The sequence below is a fragment of the Heteronotia binoei genome, chromosome 2 (assembly GCF_032191835.1).
Source record: "Heteronotia binoei isolate CCM8104 ecotype False Entrance Well chromosome 2, APGP_CSIRO_Hbin_v1, whole genome shotgun sequence".
NCBI classification, from domain to species: domain Eukaryota; kingdom Metazoa; phylum Chordata; class Lepidosauria; order Squamata; family Gekkonidae; genus Heteronotia; species Heteronotia binoei.
Window position 1 is genome coordinate 93,610,057 of NC_083224.1, and position 20,745 is coordinate 93,630,801.

The 20,745-nt window shown below is 49.6% G+C and overlaps 1 protein-coding gene across 1 annotated transcript in view; it reads left to right on the plus strand.

The window, feature by feature from the left end:
- Positions 1 to 20,745, plus strand: part of SZT2 (SZT2 subunit of KICSTOR complex) — a 139,239-nt gene that overhangs the window by 57,092 nt on the left and 61,402 nt on the right. Inside the window, exons 26-28 of the mRNA XM_060233013.1 lie at positions 6,301 to 6,505; positions 6,810 to 6,922; positions 7,230 to 7,458. Coding sequence (XP_060088996.1) covers positions 6,301 to 6,505; positions 6,810 to 6,922; positions 7,230 to 7,458 — 547 coding nt within the window. The remainder of the gene's footprint in view (positions 1 to 6,300; positions 6,506 to 6,809; positions 6,923 to 7,229; positions 7,459 to 20,745) is intronic.

Here is a 20,745-nt window from a genome sequence, read left to right on the forward strand (position 1 = left end):
ACAGTGATTTTCTCTCACCACTAAGGGAGCAGCCTGTAACGATGGGACTGTGAAAGAGAAGGCAGCTTCCTGGTATGTATGGGCACTCAAATCTCTTGGTGGGACAGGTGGCATCCATTTGCATACAAAGGAGAAAGAAATCCTACCCGAGACTGATTCTTTTGCCTGCTTTGCTCTCCCAATGAGGCCTCCTCAATGCTCAAAGTCTTGTCTGAACTGTGCTGCAGTCCTTGAAAAATAGACACATAGTTTGCACACCAAAGTTCCATAGTCCTTGCGGATATTGTGCTGGCTTGCCAACTAAACACGCATAGCTACTTTGTGTGGCTTGCAGCAGTTTCATTGAGACTCTAGTCAGATTTGCACAGGGGAGCCTCTTTGCCTCACTGTTTAAATTGAGCCACAATCTTCCCTGCAGAAAGTGGCACACTCTGGTCCTGCCCACACTGACACAGTTACCTGACAAAGGAACAAGCAAACCAACACATGCCCTGCTTCCTAGTGGCACTTGCAAAAAGCCACAGCACACATACTCTTCTCTGCTGTTGCTTTCTCTTCCTGTTATCTCAACACAGCTACATTTAGCTGCATACAAAAGGAATCAGGAAAGACAAGCTGCAAGTGGACAGGGGGCTGCATCCTGTCTGTGGATTGTATGATATAGAGACCTGCAGTTTGCAGAACGAAAGACAGTATCTTATGAACCTGTGGCCTTGAAAAGAGCAGTTTGTATGAAGTGGGAGAGGAAATGTCATGCAAGCTATTCAGCCAAAGACTTCAGTGTCATGTGCTTGTGGAAAATGAATGTCTACAAGAAAAGCTGAATTTGAAGGAGCAAGTTATGTTACTTTTTTGCAGAGCATTTGTATGGCACTACTGCTTCTATTTTCAGCACCCTCTTTTTGTAAAAACAGGATGTGTAAAACAACAGACTCAAACCATAGCTATAATCTCTAGCTTCAACAGCTCGGCAGCAGATTTCATTTTGAATTATCAGAGTTACGTAATTAACTGTCATCTAGATAGGTTTTTTGACACTTGTTGAAATTTGGCACCTGAAGAATACTGAAGTGCCCTTGAAGAAAGCAAATGTAAGGACAGGGTAAATTCCCAGGAGAATGTACAAATTTTCAAGTGGGGAGGAGAACTATTCTGACAGATGTTGGGGGTAACCCTGCCACTGGACTGTATTTAAAATGTTTCTATCATGCTCTCAATCAAAATAGCAGTTTACACATTTAAAACAAGACAATAAAAATCACGTCATAAAAACGACCCTCTAAGATACAAAGCAGCAAAGCATCTACAGTTCCAACAGCAACATAAAAAATGTGGTCAAACAGAATAAAATCAACAGAACATTAAAACCAGACAAAATCTTTGCAATTGAAGTAGAACAGAATAACAATTTGTTTTTAAAATAGCAAATCTATGTTTTTACCTTACAGTTCTACTAAATTTGCAATCAGGCTGAAGGGAGGGCATTCTTAGAGTTACTTACCAACCTTCAGGTGGTGGCTGGAGATCTCCCCAAATGAAAACTGATCTCCAGACTAGCAAGATCAGTACCCCTGGAGAATGTGGAAGCTGAATTCAATAGCATTATAGCCTGCTGAGGTCTCTCCTCCCTCCAAACCCTGCCCTTCCTGGACTCCACGCCAAACATCTCCAAGAATTTCCCAACACAGAACTGGCAGCCCTAGCCATTCTGCATTTTGGGGTGCCTCCACTGAAATAGCCATGCTTTTTGTAATGGTTCACTATGCCTCATATAAAGGAGGGAGGCATAGGAGGGCTGCAAAAGATTATTTCAACAGATGAACAGATACATGTGGAAAGACCAGGCAATTGGAATTGTGGAGCAGAGGAGCGTGAGGGTGGTGAAGCTTTGGATAAGATAACTAGGTAGCAAGCTAACTGACACTAGTGAAGGATCGGGTATGGAGCAGATGTCTGGCCTAGGGATCCCAGTGCTCATGGGGAGGGGGAGGTATGACGGTGGGAGCAGACAGAACCATGTGGGAAGAAGGCGGAGACAAAACAGTGCTCGACCCTCTTCCGGTCTGCGTCCCATCCCGAGGTGGCAGGTAGTGGGGCCAAGAGGGAAAGTCAGTCTCCGTCATTGGTGTTATGTAACGCCAGGTCCATAAATAACAAGACCTCAATCCTTAGGGACTACCTGCTCAAGCAGGATATGGACCTGGCTTGCGTGACCGAGACCTGGGTGTGGGATGGGGAGACGGTGGCTCTCTCCCAGATGGTGCCCCCGGGCTACTCGGTCTTTCACCAATCACGGACCACTGGCCGGGGGGGAGGGGTGGCGCTACTCATACGGGAGGGTTACTCCTTTAGGGCTCTCCCGGCCCCAACGATCGATGGCTTGGAATGTGCCGGTCTAGCGTGGGAAGTGGGGGAGGGGTTGGCGATCTGGCTGGTGTACCGTCCGCCTAACGCACCAGCCAGCGCCTTACCAGCCCTGATGGAGGCGGTGGCGGGCTGGGCGTTGGAGTTCCCAAGGCTTATGGTCTTGGGTGACTTCAACGTCCATGCAGACGACGCGGCCTCCAATCAGGCGCTGGACCTAGTGTCTTCCATGGCGACACTGGGACTCTCCCAATTTGTTACCACTCCCACGCATCAGGCCGGACACATGTTAGACTTGATCTTTGCGTCCGGGATTCTGGTGGACGGTATCGCAGTAGAAGCGGTGCCATGGTCGGACCACCTAGCCCTTAAGGCCCGTGTGGGTGCGCCCCCTCGACCCTGTATGGGCGGTGAGCCTATTTTGGCTCGCCCGCGGAGTCAGATGGACCCTGAGCGGTTCCAGAGGGCTTTGCGGGACCCCTGGCCCCCTAGCAATTCCCTCGATGACCTAGTAAATACCTGGCATGACAGGTTATCCAGGGCCATCGACGAAATTGCACCCCGGCGTCCTCTGCGCCCCCGAAGTAGGCTGGCTCCTTGGTATACCTCGGAGCTACGCCAACTGAAACAGGGACTCAGACGACTAGAGAGGCGGTGGCGGCATACTCGTGACGAAGCGACGAGAACATCCTACAGAACGTTTATGAAGTCTTATGAGATGGCAGTCAAAGCTGCAAAGAAGGAATACTTTGCGGCTAGGATTGCATCTGCAAATTCGCACCCAGCACAATTATTTAAGATAATTGAGAATCTGACCACTCTGCCCCAAGGCAGACCAAACATGAAAGAATTGGAAATAGGCTGTGAGGCTTTTGCGAAATTTTTTGCAGATAAAATCTCGTCACTCCGCCAGGACTTTCCTGCCACATTGACTACAGCAGATGAACCCGGGGCTCCGTGCCTGTCTTCTAGTGTTATCTTGGATCACTTCGACGCGCTTAGTCTTGGGGAAGTCGACGAAGTCCTCTCAACTGTACGCCCTACAACTTGCGACCTTGACCCATGCCCCTCCTGGCTAATCAAATCCTGCCAGAGGGAGCTTAGATATCCTATACGGGATATCATAAATAGATCCCTCTTGGAAGGGCAATTTCCAACATCTTTGAAAGAGGCCATGGTCCGCCCTCTCCTAAAAAAGAGTACAGCAGACCCGGCCGAATTGGCAAATTACCGGCCGGTCTCGAACCTACCATTTTTAGGTAAGGTTATAGAGAGGGCAGTGGCGTTACAGCTGCAGAGTTTTTTGGATGACACTTCCGCCTTAGACCCTCACCAGTCCGGCTTCCGTCCGGGTTATGGGACGGAGACAGTGCTGGTCGCCTTGGTGGATGACCTCCAGCGGCATCTGGATCGAGGCGGCGTGGCGGTGCTGATATTGTTAGATCTGTCGGCCGCATTTGATACGGTTGATCATCAGTTACTGGCCCGCCGGCTCGCCGACACGGGGATTGGGGGATTGGCCTTACAGTGGCTTTCCTCCTTCCTCGAAGGACGGGGACAAAGGGTGGCCATTGGGGGGGAACGGTCCCGGAGGCACCCACTAGTATGTGGGGTCCCACAAGGGGCAGTTCTCTCCCCGATGTTATTTAACATCTATATGCGCCCCCTTGCCCAGATTGCCCGGAGGTTTGGACTTGGGTGCCATCAATATGCTGATGACACCCAACTCTATCTGCTAATGGATGGCCGGCCTGGCTCCGTCCCAGAAAGCCTGGACCTAGCATTGCAAGCCGTGGCAGGCTGGCTTAGACTGAGTGGGCTGAGGTTGAATCCAACGAAGACAGAGGTCCTGTGCTTGGGTCGCGGTGCCTTGGGAGGGGAAATCCCCTTGCCAGTCCTTGACGGTGTGCAGCTTAAAGCGGCACACAGGGTCAAGAGCCTGGGGGTTCTTCTGGAGCCTTCATTATCAATGGAGGCACAGATAGCAGCCGCTGCCAAGTCCGCGTTCTTTCATCTTCGTCGGGCGAAGCAGTTGGCCCCCTTCCTAGAGCGCCGTGACCTAGCAACAGTGATCCATGCTACGGTCACCTCGAGACTGGACTACTGCAACGCCCTCTACATGGGGCTGCCCTTGTGCCGAATTCGGCGGCTGCAGCTGGTGCAGAACGCGGCGGCTAGGCTGTTGCTGGGGCTCCCAAGGTGGGAGCACATACGGCCGGGGCTGCGCGGACTGCACTGGTTGCCAGTGGCATACCGAGTTCGCTACAAGGTGCTGGTTATTACCTTTAAAGCCCTATATGGCCGAGGACCTACCTACCTAAGGGACCGTCTCTCCCCATATGAGCCCCAGAGGGCACTGAGGTCATCTGGGAAAAACCAGCTGAATATCCCTGGGCCAAGGGAGGCCAGACTGAAAGCCACCCGGGACCGGGCCTTCTCTATTACTGCTCCACTACTGTGGAACCAACTCCCTGAGGAGGTGAGGGCCATACGATGTTTAGAGGGATTCCGTAGGGCCTGTAAGACCCACCTTTTCAAGATGGCCTTCAACTAGCGAAAAAATTAGTGAAAAAACTTGTGACAAAACTAGATATGCTGCTAGAAATGCTTTTATTCTTGAAATGTTTTTACTTCTGAAATTTATTGAAACTTGTTTATAACGCCATACTGTTATGTGAATTTTAATACTTTGTAATTGTTTTAACCGTGTTTTATAATTATAACTGATGTAATGTGTGTTTTATGTTGTGAGCCGCCCTGAGCCTGCTCCGGTGGGGAGGGCGGGATAGAAATAAAAAATTATTATTATTATTATTATTATTATTAAATAAGTAGTCCTTTACTTATGTACCTTGATCCCAAGCTGCTTGGTGCTATAAATATCATAACCAGCCCAGAAACAAAAGGCAGCCTGCATAGTTGTCTTAAGAGAGTAAAGTTGTGGTCTTCAAATAAGGTGACCTAGCTGCTGTATTTTGCACCAGCCAAATATTCATGCCATGGGATAGTTAGACTGCCATATGCTGAAAAGCTGCTTAATCCCAAATGCAAGGCAGATAGCTACAGGACAAAAAATGCAGCACCACAGTGTTTCTGCGCATGCCTGAAACAGAACTAAATTGTTGGAAGCTCATAATGCAAATTTTGTCTTGTCTTCATGGCCTCAACAATATCCTCCAGGTTTTTTTTATATGAACCTTCTCCTAAATGAGACTGATTTTTGTGTTCCTTTATTTTTTTAAAGAAGTTTGTTGATTGCTTTACTATAGTTTGATGTAGTGGTTAAGAGCAACAGACTCCAATCTGGGAGAAGTGGGTTTGATTTTCTACTCCTCTATATGCAGCTGCTGGGTGACCTAGGGTCAGTCACAGTTCTCTCAGAGCTGCTCTGCTCAAGAGCAGTTCTTGGGAGAGCTCTCTCAGCCCCACCTGCCTCACATTGAAGAGGAAGGGAAAGAGATTGTAAACTGCTCTGGGATTCTGGGCGGGGCATAAATCCAGTGTCTTCTCTTCTTCTTACCTCAGTTTTATGTCTTCACAATAGCCCTGGGAAATATCAGCTTGTCCAAGGCCATCTCATAAACTCCATGTTGAAGTATAAATGAGAACAATGGACCCTAATCTTATCTACTCACTCTGTCCTTTTATCAGTGCTCTCATGATGAGATGGTTGGGACTCTGACAGAGTGATAGAGCAAGAGTGTTTAGAGAAGATAGAAAGATGACACTTCTCCATATGCTAGTCTTGTATTCATTCCTCATTAAGCAACGGAGCATGGAGTTGGTGTATGCTATATAAAAGCAGGGGGAGCACAATGAAGGGGAAAAGGGGACATGAGAACAATACAAAGCAGTGCTCAGTGTGGTGGTGTACTAAACTAGGTGATCTCCAAGTGTGAGAGGCCTGCTCATTCCCTAAGGGTATCTCATCTACAGAAATTGGCCAAGAGATTGGAGATCCAGATGCTGCACCAAGAAGAGAAGCACGTATCTCCTTCAGCCGCCAGGTGTCTCAGCCTGACATCAATGAAAGCTACCGAGTCCGCTGCCCTGTGTATATCTACAGCTGCTCCTTGGAGCTGCTACGGGAGCAGATGATCACTCCTAAGCCAGATAAGCCTCTGCGGGATATCTTTTTCAGGTGAGCTTCTGCTGTAAGACCCAGCAAGCTCAGCTGCATCTCTGCATGTATTGAACAAGTCATGCTTCATGGTACCATCCCTTGTTCCTTGATTCCAAGGGATCTGGATTGTTGCTGTTGCTACTTGGTGCCCAAAGGATGCACACAGGCCTGTGCACAGTAGGCTAAATCATCACATCACTGCCAGAGTAATGAAATAAAGATAAAAGGAGAACTGAAGTGATAGGCTGACAAGAATTGGGGCCTTGCATTGTATAATGTTGCCCTTGCCTTTGTCATATTGTTGAATCTGTCTGCCTTTTAGAAGCCAGTCTGTCGAGCGCCCCACCAGTGCTCCCTGGCTAGATCCCAAGCACAAGGAAGTGGTGAGTTACTGCACCTTGCTTCAAGAACATTCTCACCAGTGCTACGTGAAAGGTAAGAAATAGAAGTACTCTGCCTCATGGCAGGGAAGGAAGATGTCACTCCTGTCTCTTCCAGTTTGCTATCAAACGGGGCTTGGCTTTGTTCTGAAAGGCCAAGAGGGGGCTGAGCACTGCCATATGGCTTTGATAAACTTGTAATCCTCATGCATATAGTGCGCCTGGAGGAGAAATGGGGAGAGCTTCAGCTAGTAAGATACGGTGCTTTCTTTTTTAATGTTTGTCATTCCTTCTTAACATGTTGACCTTCCTAAGCGTCTCTGCATGGCTGCATAGTGTTTTAATTCTCTTCTTCTCTTCAGGGCTGTTCCGGAGCCTTCAACAAGGTCATAGCATCAGCTGCCCTGATTTGCTAATAGCTGTGGATTATTGTGAGGAGCTTCTTCAAGAGATAGACATCACAAGCTTCCTACTTACCCTCTGCAGCCACGTGCGCTCCTTCTGTGAGCGTCACCATCACCTGCCTACCAGTTTAGAGAGAGAAACAATGCAAGCTTCCCAAGGGCGGGGTGTGTTAGTTTCTGTCTCCAGGTGAGAGTGGTGTTTTCATAGAAACACAGTTAGATCAGAAAGAATGTGATGCTCTGGCTATGGTGGGTGTTTAGAAATACAGTTTATCTTCCAAGGATTTTCTCTGTTCTTCCTAGATGCTTGCTGCCTAATGTGTGACTTTGCCTTGGATTACCCCTTTCTGCACACCCTATGGATGTAATTGGATTTCTGAAGTCCAGCTTTGTAGCTGGCAGGACCCCTTTCTATAGCCCTGGGAATATACCAAGTGGGCACCAGCTCTGGGGGCCTCTCAGCATGTTTGTTCAGGCTTGAATTAAAAAAAAAAAGACACCATACTGAAGTCAGATGTGATGGGAAAAGCTGCAAAAGCTTTAAATGGTGGAGTTTTTATTGTGAATCTACATTAACACTGAACTGCTGAAATCTCAGCAGCAATGAATGTGAGGTGGATGAAGCTTCAGTTTAGTGACAGGAGTGTGTACTTTCCCAATATGAACCTAGAAATGATGTCTAGTTTGGTAGTTCTTGGGTAATGCCGGGATGGATTATGACGCTGGCTTCAAAAATCGTTGCCAGCTAGACATTATACAGCCCTGAGTTGGGCTGATCCAGCAGTGGATGATTCACAAAATGCAAAACTTGGGGTTTTTTGTAGCTGCCTCACTCAAGCAGTGAATGTGTGTATCTTGTCTGTGTTTCAGAATCTTTTTTAGATTAAAAAAGCAAGCTTCTAGGTCAGTGGAAGAGGAAGTGTATGTTACCATCTTATTTAAGTCAGTGGGACTGAGACCATCCTGATTTTGCCAAGGAACTGGATCCTTTGGTGTCTTATGTTAGAGACTTCCAGTCCAAGCGATTGTTTTGTTTCCTAAAAGCAGAGGTGGCTTCCACAGCCTCTTGTGGTAGCTCTGAAAGTACATCCATGGACAATACAGTTGAAAATCCTAACTATGTCTCTCCAACTGAAGATCTGCACCCATATGGTGAACAGATGTTCTGGATGGCTAGGGCACTTGAAATCAATGTGGTGATCTCTCATAACTGACCTAAGGATAAAATCCATAGTCGCCTTTGTTCTCAGATCCGCACATCAGTTGTGTTCCCTATTTCAGAGGGCTTGTCTGATTTAACTGTTCCTATTTGGAAGAAGTCTGCATCTTTCCAAGCTACTCCTCGGAAGATTAAAAACCTATACAGAGTCAAGCAGGAATCGGCTATTTATCAACCCACTTGGCTTCTTCATCCATCATTATAGAGGATATGCAGGCATGCCATTGACCAGGCCGACATGCATCTCTGACTGACAAAGTTTTATGAATCCTCAGCTTTAAATTTCTGCATAGCAAATTATTAAGCCATCAGCAGGGGAGGGGGGGAGGAAGGAAGGGGAAGAAGAGGAGGAGGGGGGGTTGGATTTATACCCCTTCTTTCACTACCTGAAGTAGTCTCAAAGCAACTTAAAATCTCGTTTCCCTACCCCTCTCCACAACAAACACCCTGTGAGGCAGGTGGGGCTAAGAGCTCTGACAGAAATTTCTCTTCCCAGAACAGCCTCTGAAAGAGTTTTGGCTTACCCAAGGTCATTCCAGCAACTGCATGTGAAGGAATGGAGAATCAAACCCGGTTCTCTCAGATAAGAGTCCACACACTTAACCACTACACCAAACTACCAGTTATTTATCTGGGAAAGTCTGTCCAAGTACCTAGACCTGCTCCCAGATAAGCCCAAGAACCTGGCAAAATTAATCCAGGTTGAAACTATAAAATTATCTAAGCAGAAAATCATTGCTGGGAATCATTCAGCAAATATCTCTGCCAGGTCCATGGCTTCTGCCATAGTACCACAATGTACCCTAGCTCTGTATTATGTCACTACCAATTGAGACCCGAACTAGGGTAGAAGACCTTCCCATTGAGTGGTCAACACTATTTCCAGAATCCACTGATGTTTTGGTTTTTTTTAACAATGAAGAAAAACAGATGGATGGCTAGGTCGTTAAGTGTATATTTCTCAGTTCCAACTCAGAGACAGTGGTTCCTGGAAAGGCAGCATGGGTTCACTACACCTTTTTATAAGGACAGCACCATATACCTCAGCAACACTCTGTGTATCCTCAGTTCCCATTCTAGGCGCCTGCCTTCACAAAACATAGGGGCACCTCAGTCCCTACCAGCTCAACATGCTCCTCAAAGGGATCAAGGACAACAGCATTCAAAATTATAACTGACCACTCCAGTTACCAGGACTGAGTTGAATTTTGCAGAAAGGCTGGCATGGTTTGCCAATGCCTGGCACCAAATCACTTCAAATGTTTGGATTTTATCAGTTCGTTCCCAGCGTCTTTGCCAACCAGCTTCTGTAGTTGTTGACAGCCCATTTCAGGAACTTGCAGCTCTGTTAAAAACAGCTTTTAGACAAAGGAGTGGTGGAGGAGGTTCCAGAAGGTTTACTTATTTTAGGTTTCCATTCTTGGTTCTTTTTGGTTGACAAAAAAGATGGTGATCGCTGACCAGTTCTAGACCTTAGAAAATTAAACAAGTTTTTATATGTTTTTAAGTTCAGGATGGGTCTACATCGTGGACTCTGTGCTTTGCACTGTTGGAAACAACGGTGCCTGTGCCAACTCTGACAGTGATTCTAAAGCTACAAGTGAGGATTTTTGCGCCCATCTACTGGGCATGCTCAGGATCTCCACCACACATGCCCTGGGGGAGGACGCCAGGATCCCGCTAGTTCTCTTCTGACAGTGCATGTGAGCGGACCTCTTCTGTTTTGCTCCAGTCGTTATATTCTTTCCACTTCTTCATAGCTACAAAAAAAGGTTAGAGTTTTATAGTAGTTTAGATTCGTTGTTTATCTTCTTAGATGTTTCCCCACCACCGCCACTGGGCTTATGTGGGAGTGCTTCAAGCATTGTTCCCCCTGTGGGAGCAGCCTTACACCCAACAACGGACACTCTCTTTGTCTCCTCTGCCTGGGAGAAGGTCATCCCACCAATACGTGCCATCGTTGCTTGAAGTTTGGGAAACTAACCCGCAAAAATTGTGCAGCTTGTCTCAGTACAGCCCTTCTGGAATCGTCCCACACAAAATGGGCAAGAAATCTGCTCCCGAAGGAACTTTGGTATCGGCAGTAGCTTCTTTCTGCACTTACACGCTGTCAAAATTGAGCACATCAGCATCCATGTCAATAGCTGCCTCTACTTCTGTGACTGTTGATATGTCTGCACCAAAACGACCCTTGTCAACATTACAGACCTCTTCAGCTTCTCCTGTTAAGAAACGGAAGAAAGATAAACATCACAAGTCAAACAGTGACAAGAGCACACATGGCAGGAAGAAGCGTTTGAACAACCCTTGGAGCAGCTCTGATCCACTTCATCTGATGCCATCTCACATACCAGACCCGACTCTTTCTGATTTGGTACCTCTTCAGATCTTTCAGACTCCAACTCATTGAATGAACACCCTGGTATGGAAGCCAGCTGATCATGCCCTCTGTCGCATTCTCAGGGTGCAGGCAGGCAGGAGTCCAAAGCCAGTCCAAGGTCAAAGTCCAGGAAGTCAAGCAGGAGCCAGGTCACCAATGCAGAAACACAAACCAGAATCAGAAGTCAATGTCCAAAAGCCAAAAGGTCAGGGTGCCAAGGAAATCAAGCAGGTCAGGATCAGGAAGGAGCGTGGATGCAAGCCTGAGAATAGACTTGTTGCTTCCACAAGATTACCAGGTCCTGGGTGGGAGCTATATGGAGGCCTCAGTCAGCCTGCTCACAAGGTGTCAGGGACTCTGCTAGAACTCAGGGCTGAGAGATCTGAAGCATTGGCGTGCCTCATGTCTTCACTCTGAACGTTCTTTCCGGAGCCTGCTTCGAACTCTTGAGATAGGAGGAAGGGAGCTTGGAGGAGATTGATCGTCAACAGCTGACACTGGTGCCGGGAGAGTGATTGATGGGCCAGCTGCTGTTTGTTCAGCTGAGGAATTGGCTGGCAACTCTTCCAGGTCTGTTAACCCTTCCAGCTCCTCCTTGTCAGGGCTCATGACACTATCCCACCCCCGCAGGACCCCCCCCCCCAAAAAAGACGGGCCAGGCCGGTCAGGGTAGGCCGTGTGGAGCTGCTGCACAAGGTCTGGGATGTGTAGGCTGCCCACAGGTTCCTGTGAATGGTCCTCGGGGCCATAGCCTTCCCAGTCCACAAGGTACTGGAGGTCCCCATGGTGGATTCGGGAGTTCAGGAGCCGGTGGACCTCGTATTCCTCCTTGTCATTGAGCAGGACAGGTGGAGGCGGCGCTAGAGGCAGTGGTCAGATGGGATCCGGTAGTGTAGCAGGAACTAGGAGGGACTAGTGAAAGATCGGGTGGATGCGGAGGGTGACCGGAAGCTGTAGCCGGAAAGCGGCAAGATTGATTTGGACCATGCTCGGGCAAGGCCCCGCGAAGTGAACCGATATAGCGGGCCACGTTGACATGGACGCGAGGGCACCAGAACTCCCGCAGGAGCAGATGCAGGGTCTTGTGTTGGCGGAAGTGCCCCGCAGGAGGGAAGTCGTGGGTCAGGTGGAGCATGTCAGCCCGGAGGGGCCCCAGAGGCACATATAGGAGGCCACGGTGCAGGAGGAGACCTTGGTGGGTAGAGAGGTCCCCGGCCGGGCCGTCTTGCGCTTCCAGGAGGCGTGGCTGGCATGGAAGTCTGCAGCTAAGGTCGGGCGAGTTGTGGTGGCAGCGAAGACCAAGGGTGCAAGGATGAACCCAGTTGGGGTCTCCTCCGTTAGAGGCACAGCGTACTCCGGTTTTTGGGAGAGGGTGTCCGCTTTCCGGTTCTGGTTCTGCAGGATGTAGGTGATCCGGAAGTCAAACCGAGAAAAGAAGAGGGACCATCGGATCTGACGCTGGGTGAGGCATTGAGCAGTCTGTAGATGTTCCAGGTTCCAGTGGTCAGTCAGGACCTGGATGGGGTGGCGGGCCCCTTCAAGGTGATGCCTCCAAACCTTGAAGGCAGTCTTGATGGCCAGGAGTTCCCGCTCCCAGATGGTGTAGTTGCGCTGTGCGGGCATCAGCTGCTGTGAGTAATATGCGCAGGGTTGTAGCGGCTGGGAGGGTCCCCCTGCTGGTATAGCACTGCGCCGAGGGCCATGCTGGAGGCATCAATCTCTGCTGTGAACGGCAGCTGCGGGTCTGGGTAACATAGGAGTGGCTCGGTGGTGAAGCAGGTTTTTAGGGTGGTGAAGGCATGGTCTGCCTCTGGAATCCAGTGAAATGGCTCTTTGGGCCAGAGGAGCTGGGTCAGAGGCATGGTTACGTCGGCATAGGCAGGGATGAACTGGTGGTAATAATTGGAAAAGCCAAGGAACCGCTGTACGTCCTTGCAGTTCTGTGGCATCTGCCAGGTTAGGACTGCCTTGACATTATTCGGGTGCATCCGAGTCCCATGGGGTGAGATGATGTGGCCAAGGAACTCGACTGCTGTTAAGTTGAAGGCACACTTCTCTAGCTTGGCGTAAAGACCATTCTCGTGCAGGTGTTGCAGGACATGGCAGATGTGCCCTGCGTGCTGGGCGGGGCTTTGGGAATAAATTAAAGTGTTATCTAAATAAACAATCACAAAGCGGTCGAGCAGGTTGCAGAAGATGGCGTTCATCAGCCTTTGGTCAGGCCGAAGGGCATCACGAGATACTCGTACTGGCCATAGCGGGTCCTGAATGCCGTCTTCCATTCGTCTCCTGCACGGATCTGCACCAAGTTGTATGCGATCTGGAGGTCCAGCTTGGTATAGACCTGGGCCCCCTTAAGGCGATCCAGTAGTTCTGGGATCAGTGACAAAGGGTAGCGGTCCCAGACGGTGATTTTTTTCAGGGTTTGGTAGCCCTTGCAGGGCTGGAGCTTGCTGCTTTTCTTCTTGACAAAGAGAACAGGGGCGGACAGTGGGGATGTGGATGGCCGGATGAAACCCCATTCCAGATTTTTGGCGAGGAAGTCCCGCAGGGCTGCTAGCTCCAGTTTGGACATGGGGTAGAGCCGCCCCATGGGCAGGGGTGCCCCTGGTACCAAATTGATGGTGCAGTCATAAGGCCAGTGCGGGGGGAGCTGGTCGGCCCCCTTTTCCTCAAAGACATCGGCAAAGTCTGTGTAGGCTGGGGGAAGTAGAGGACCAGCAGTCGGGGCGGTGGTGGCCAGGGTGGCCGACCGGGCCTGGTGAGGACAAGGGTCCTTGAAGCTCAGCTTTCCCTGTGCCCAGTTCAAGAGGGGGTTGTGCTTTACGAGCCAGGAGAGTCCCAGAATGAGGGGAAAGTGGGGCATGCGAGCAGCATCAAATTGTACTTGCTCATGATGGTGATGGATCTGGAGCGTGACCAGGTGGTCTCCTGGGTCACCGGACCGAAGTGGAGGAGGTGCCTGTCGATGGCTACAACCAGGGTCAGGGTGTCTGTCCTGCTCTGGGATGTGGTGTTGCTTCACAAAGGCCATGTCGATGAAGCAGAGAGCGGCCCCTGAGTCGACCATGGCGTAGATGAACAGCCAACGCCCATCCGGCAAGCCAAGTGTGACCTGTATGAGAAACGGGCCCTGGCCAGTAACATAGGGTTCAGGGGACCTGGCTAGGTGCCCCAAGTCGGGGGGTCCACTCAGACTTGGGGCTGGTCTTTTACTGCCGGCGGTGGCATGGTACTGGGCTGAGTGTGCTTGGGGGGACAGCTGGAGGAGAAGTGCCCCGCCCCTCCACAGTACAGGCAGAGATTCTGTGAGCAGCGCCGTGCTTTTTCCTCGGGTAAGCCACGGCTGTGCAGCCCTGAGTTGCATAGGCTCGGGGTCGTCAGTCCTGGGGTTGGCACCGTTGCTGGGCGGCGAAGCAGCTGAGAGGGACGGACGCTGCTGCGCGCTTGGTGGCGGCTTTCCAGGTGGCCATCGATACGGAGACACAGCATGATTAGGCCTTGCAGCGTGGCCTGTCGGTATACTCGTGCCAGCTCATCAAGGACTTCGTCAGCCAGCCGCTCCATATACTGGTCCATGAGGGCAGCCTCGTTCCAGGCCAGGTCTTGGGTCAGAAGCTTGAACTCAGTGGAGTATTGGGGAACCGAATCTCTACCCTGCTTCAGGGTCTGGATCTATAGAGAGTACAGCAGTGAGCCTATAAAATCTATAGAGAGTACAGCAGTGAGCCTTCAAGGTCAGTTGAGTTGTGAACCAGAAATGGTCTGTGTAGCACCAGCGCTGTTTTTTTTTTTTAAAAATGATTTCTATAAAACATTTCTGTGTTTCATTTCTGCCCAAATAGGGGTCCCCAAGGCAGCAAACATCAAGACATTAAAACAGCATTTAAAATGTATACATAAAATATTTAACAATGCAATAAAAACTTGTAGAAATACAGATAACACAAACCAGGGAGGGGGCCAATAAGCATTTACTAGAGGTACAACAAATTTAAAAAGTCTTTACCCACTGGTGGAAGACAAGACATACAGGCAGATCTTGCCACTGTTACCACCTGTTTATCCAACATAAAGCCCAGGTCCAGCAACACCCCCAAGCTATGAACCCACTCCTTTAGGAGGAGTGCAACTCCATACATAACAGGTTATATCCCCCCATTCCTAGGTTATATCCCCCCACTAATAGCACCACTGTTTTGTCTGGATCAAGTTTGTTTATTAGCCCTAATCCTTCCCAAAACTGCTTCAAGGCATGGTTCCCAGTTTCTACATCCTACTTGGGATCTGCTGGAGCTGAGTTAATGTGAGCTAGCTCACAGATTTTTGTCTTAGCTCAAGAAGGTGACCCCAGAGCAGAATAATTTATGCAGTAGCTCACAACTTTAATGCTAGTAGCTCACAAAGTAGAATTTTTGCTCACAAGACTTTTTGCAGCTTAGAGGGAACATTGGTTGGGAGTACAACAAAAAGCTGAATGTCATCTGCATATTCATGACAACTCAGCCCAAATCTCTAGATCCCCAGTCCCAGTGGCTTTACATAGATGTTGAAAAGCATGAGATCAGGATAGAACCTTGCAGGACCCTGTAAGCCAGAGACCAAGGGTGAAGGCAGAAATCCTCCAGCATCACATTCTGAAAACTACCTTTGACGTAGGACTTGAAACAATCTCAGAGCAGTGCCTCCCAGTCCCTGCCCTGGAATGTGGTCCAGAAGGATACCATGATTGAAGGTACAAAAAACTGCTGAGAGGTCCAAGAGAATTAAAATGGCCATACTCCCCCTGTCCCTTTCTCAGCTCAGGTCATCCACAACCAAGGGTCTTTTGGACTCATGACCAGGCTTGAAACAGACTGGAATGGATTAAATATACAATGTTCCGTTATGAGGTTGTGTTAGATGTAACTAGTAATTTTCCATGTTCCAACAACTTACCCTTGGCAAGTTGTTTTCTTGTGGTAAGAAGCTGTGATGATGTTTGGCTGTGTACTCCACTCCCTTGTCTCGAGGTTTTAATGGTTAGCAGAATAGTGAGCACCTTCTCAAAATAAGTGTTATTTCAGTCCTGCAGTTTTTACAGCTTCCAGCTCTTTGGTTGGATGGGAACCTATAGCTAGAAACAGCTTCACATGATTATTATTAGGGATGGGCATAAACCAAACCACAAAACAAAATTTGTCATGAGTCTTGCCATGTTCATGGTTCACAAACAGGCTGATCTTCATCGTGGTCTCTGTGCAGTCCCACATATGGGTTTATCCGCCAGGATCGAGCCCATCTCGGAGTATTCAAAGCAATCCTAAAGCGTTATTTTTGGCGCGCCTTTCCCCTCGTCCCGGGGAGGGGGCAGCGACTGCGCATGCCCAGACGAGGGGGGAGGCGGCCAACCCACTCAGTTTCTTCTCTACCGCCGTCCGGAAAACACCTATCTCGCTGATCTCCCGCTTCATTGCAGTCCTTTCACCCTTTCCGATCTACGTCGTTCTTCGCTTCGTTCCTCTTCTCTTCATTCTGGTATCGTAAAAAAAAAAAAAAATCTTTCTCTCTACTTCGTCTTTTCGTCCTCCCCCCCCCCCCTCTCTCTCCGGGCGGATGGAAAGGAAGGGAAAAGAAAAAATTACTTTCAAAAGGTGCGTTCGCTGTGCAGCGAAAATACCATCGACCGACGGGCATTCTCTTTGCCTTTTCTGCCTCGGTGAGGCCCACCGAACAGACTCGTGTGTGCACTGTAGCCAGTTCGGCAAACAAGCGAGAAAAAACCGCGCGGCAAGACTCAAAAGCCACTTACTAGAGTCCTCTCTTCACCCGGTTATGGCGCAAGCCTCAGTCTCGCAGTCCTCTCCGTCTTCCCTACTTTCAAAGGGAGCGAATCCGCCGGTTGCTTCCGTGGCGCAGGCTCCCAGCAAGCATAAATCCGGCAAGCACCACAAGAAGTCTGACGACTCTAAGAAACGACACCGTACCGAGTTGACCCCGAGGGATTCTTCGACTCCGGATGACCCTTCGAACCCGAAGTCTCCCAAGAGACAGAAACTCAGCCGCAAGCCTCTCGAACCCGGCACCGTGATTCGACCTCTCGAACCCGTCGTCATAATCAGGCCCGACACACCTCGACCGACTACGACCACCGTTCCCTCGAACCGGCCTACTCCGGCTTCGAAATCCACTTCGACTCTGGCCATCACGCCACTGGAAATAGTGCGCATCAGCTCAAGATCTCCATCAGTGCACGAATCGCTGCCAGACCAAATCTTAGATACCAAGTCCCCGAAGTCGATGAGAAGTCAACACCTCATTCCTCTCGAGGACCGCTTCCGTGAGATCCCTACGCTCCATCCTGTCACTACGCCAGTGTTAACCAGGAACCCCTCGACTCCGAGAGAACTTCCTCGACCCCGAGACTTCAGATCCCAAAGTGGACATAAGGACCATTACTATTATTATTCTCCTTCAAGATCTCGATCTCCATCACCTCACAGATATTACAGATACCCTAGATCACCCTCTCCCGGCTTCTACAGACATCGCAACCAGGAGCGCTCTCGGTCCCGCGAGGATTCCAGATTCCGAGAGAGGCCTTACTACAAGGACCATTCCGACGAACGTGTCCGCCCTAGGTACCGAAACCCGTCTCCTCATGAATACCAGAGGCCTAAACTACCTTCTCCTATCAATCCGACACAACCTCCTAGACCGGAGCCTCCTGCACCTGAAAAGGTCAACAAAACTCCAGACGCTGACATTAATGATTCAGAGACTGAACAATCTGTATCGTCCAATTCCTCAGTCTCAGACCTCCATTCTCCAGACTCCGACATAGTTAAGCCTGCAGATCTCTCTCCATCAGAAGGCCCTAAGTCGTACCTGGACCTTCTATCTAACATGGCTACTTCTCTTAATGTGAAGTTGACTACTGATGTACCAAGAGTCTCTGACGTGGTTTACGACCTGGTGCATGCAGATCTTCCTACAGGATCTTCCTTTCCCATGCTCCCAGTCCACCTAGAGACTTTAAAAGAAGCATGGGACAAGCCAGCCTCGGTACCTCCGACGTCTAAGAGAGTTGAGGCACTTTACAAGGTACACGCGCCAGAGTCTAAGTTCCTTTTCAACCATCCGGCTCCCAACTCTATGATTGTCCATTCTTCCTCTAAATCTAAACAAACTAGGCACCCAGTTCCTCCCGAGAAGGAAGGTAAAAAGCTGGACACCATTGGGAGAAAAATTTATTCCCTCACCACGGCCACTACCAAGATACATAATTATATGGCTTATTTTTCCGCGTATGCTTACAACCTTACTACGCAACTCAGTTCTTTGGTCACTGCCCTTCCAGAACCTGCTCAGAAGCAAGCCAACCACGCGCTGCAGGAGCTCTCCAGAGTGAGCAAGCAACAGATAAATACTGCCCGCCATGCAGTCCAATGCTCCTCCAGAACCTTAGCTTCAGCCATCGCCCTGCGCAGACACGCATGGCTCAGGTCTTCTTCTCTGCAGCCTGACATCAAGTTCAAAATTGAGGACTTGCCTTTTGATGGCCTGGGCCTATTTAACGCTACAATGGATGACATACTCACCAACGTTGATGATAGTAGGAAAAGAGCGAAGAGGCTAGGTGTCACCCAGCCTCCAACCGCCTCCAAACCTAGACCTTGGAAACCTAGTTATTTCAAACGATCCAGATCTCCGCGCCAAAACGAGCCATGGAGGCGCAAACCGACTCAAACTAAACAACCATTTCAACAGAGGGCACGCCCTCAAACTGCAAAAAAGTCAACACCGACCAATAAGCAGTCTCTTTGACTTCCCCACCCCTCTCCTACCACCTCATCGCCTAGACATCAGACTGCAGCCGTTCTTCCACAATTGGGAAACCATAACTTCCGACTCCTGGGTACTCTCCATCATTCTAAACGGGTACTCAATAGAGTTCAGTTCGACCCCAACACACCGCAGGTTCATCTCTACTCCTCCATCACCTCATCTTCTCCAGGAAGTAGCAACCTTGCTGGCCAAGGGGGCCATAGAACCAGTCCCCCCTCAATGTCATCACACTGGCTTCCACTCCTGCTACTTTCTCGTTCCCAAAAGAGACGGGGGGCTGCGCCCTATACTAGATCTCAGGAAACTCAACCACCATATTCGCTACAAGAAATTCCGAATGGTCACACTCCAATCCATCCTTCCGTTGATCCCAGAACAAGCTTGGATGGCTTCAATAGATCTCCAGGATGCGTATTTCCACCTTTCCATCAGCCAACATCACAGGAGATTCCTCAGATTTGCCATAGGGGATCAACACTACCAATTCCGTGCTCTTCCTTTCGGCCTCTCTACAGCCCCGAGGGTGTTTACGAAGTGCATGGCGGTGGTAGTAGCAATGCTGAGACAACAACGCATCTCCATTTACCCATATATAGACGACTGGCTAGTCGTCTCCCATTCCAAGGAACAACTCCAGTCAGATGTCTCGATGACCCTGTCCCTCCTGGCCTCTTTGGGCCTCCAAGTCAACATCTCCAAATCGAATCTAACCCCTACTCAATCAATACAATTTATAGGGGCCCACCTCTCGACTGTGTCATGCAAGGCATATCTACCAACAGACAGAGCACAACACATTATGTCTCTGGCCAGGGACATTATTCTACATCGTTCTCAGACAGCCTTCACCTTTCAGAGGATGCTGGGCCTCATGGCCGCCACCACCTCGGTGCTTCAGTTTGCCAAACTGCACATGCGTCCTCTGCAGTTGTGGTTTGTGAGGACCTTCCATCCTCAGCGTCAACACCAGCTCACTATGCTCACGATCCCAGCTCACATCATCCCTTCTCTCGAATGGTGGACTGTGCGCCATCACCTTCTCAAGGGGATGTCCTTTGTCCAGACTCCTCCCTCGGTGATTGTCACCGCAGACACTTCAAAGTGGGGATGGGGAGCCCACTTAGGACAGCTTACAGTTCAGGGCCAGTGGACGGAGTACGAGAGCTCCCTCCACATAAATTGTCTGGAGCTGATGGCAGTCCACAGGGCCCTACGATCTTTCCTGCCATCGCTTCACAACAAGCATGTCCAAGTCACATCGGACAACATCACTACCGTCTTCTACATAAACCGGCAGGGGGGCACTGCCTCCATCAGACTTTGCAAAAGAGCCCTAAGCCTGTGGCACTGGAGCATTGCCCACGGCATTTTCCTATCTGCTGTGCATCTACCCGGAACCCTAAATGTGCAAGCAGACACCCTCAGCCGATGTCCCATCAACGATCACGAGTGGTCCATCAACCGCCGTTATCTCCTTCCGCTATTTCAGAGATTCGGCACACCGGACATAGATGCCTTTGCAACACAGGACAACGCTCAATGCCCGTGCTTCTTCACACGAGGCCAGCCGTCTCCACTGTCAGCAGGGGATGCCTTCCTACAATCCTGGAGTGGTCCAATGCTGTACATGTTTCCACCAATTCCTCTCATTACGAGAGTATTGCAAAAAATCATGATGGACGGTGCCAACTGCATCTTAGTGACTCCATGGTGGCCACGTCAGCCTTGGTTCACCACTCTCCTCCTGCTGTCGCACGGCCTCTTTCACCGCTTCCCGCAAGCTCAGGACCTTCTCTCTCAACAGAACGGCAGGGTTCTTCATCACAACCCGACTCTCCTCCGCCTCACAGCATGGAGAATCAGTTCCTAACCCTCTCTCCAGAGGTTCGTCATATCATCCTCAATGCTAGGAAGCCTGCTACCAGAAAATCCTATGCCCTCAAATGGAAACGTTTCTCCAAATATGCTGAACTTCATTCCTTTCGACCTGAGCTTGCCAGCATCAACCAGATTTTGACCTACACCTTGACTCTCTCCAAAACTGGTCT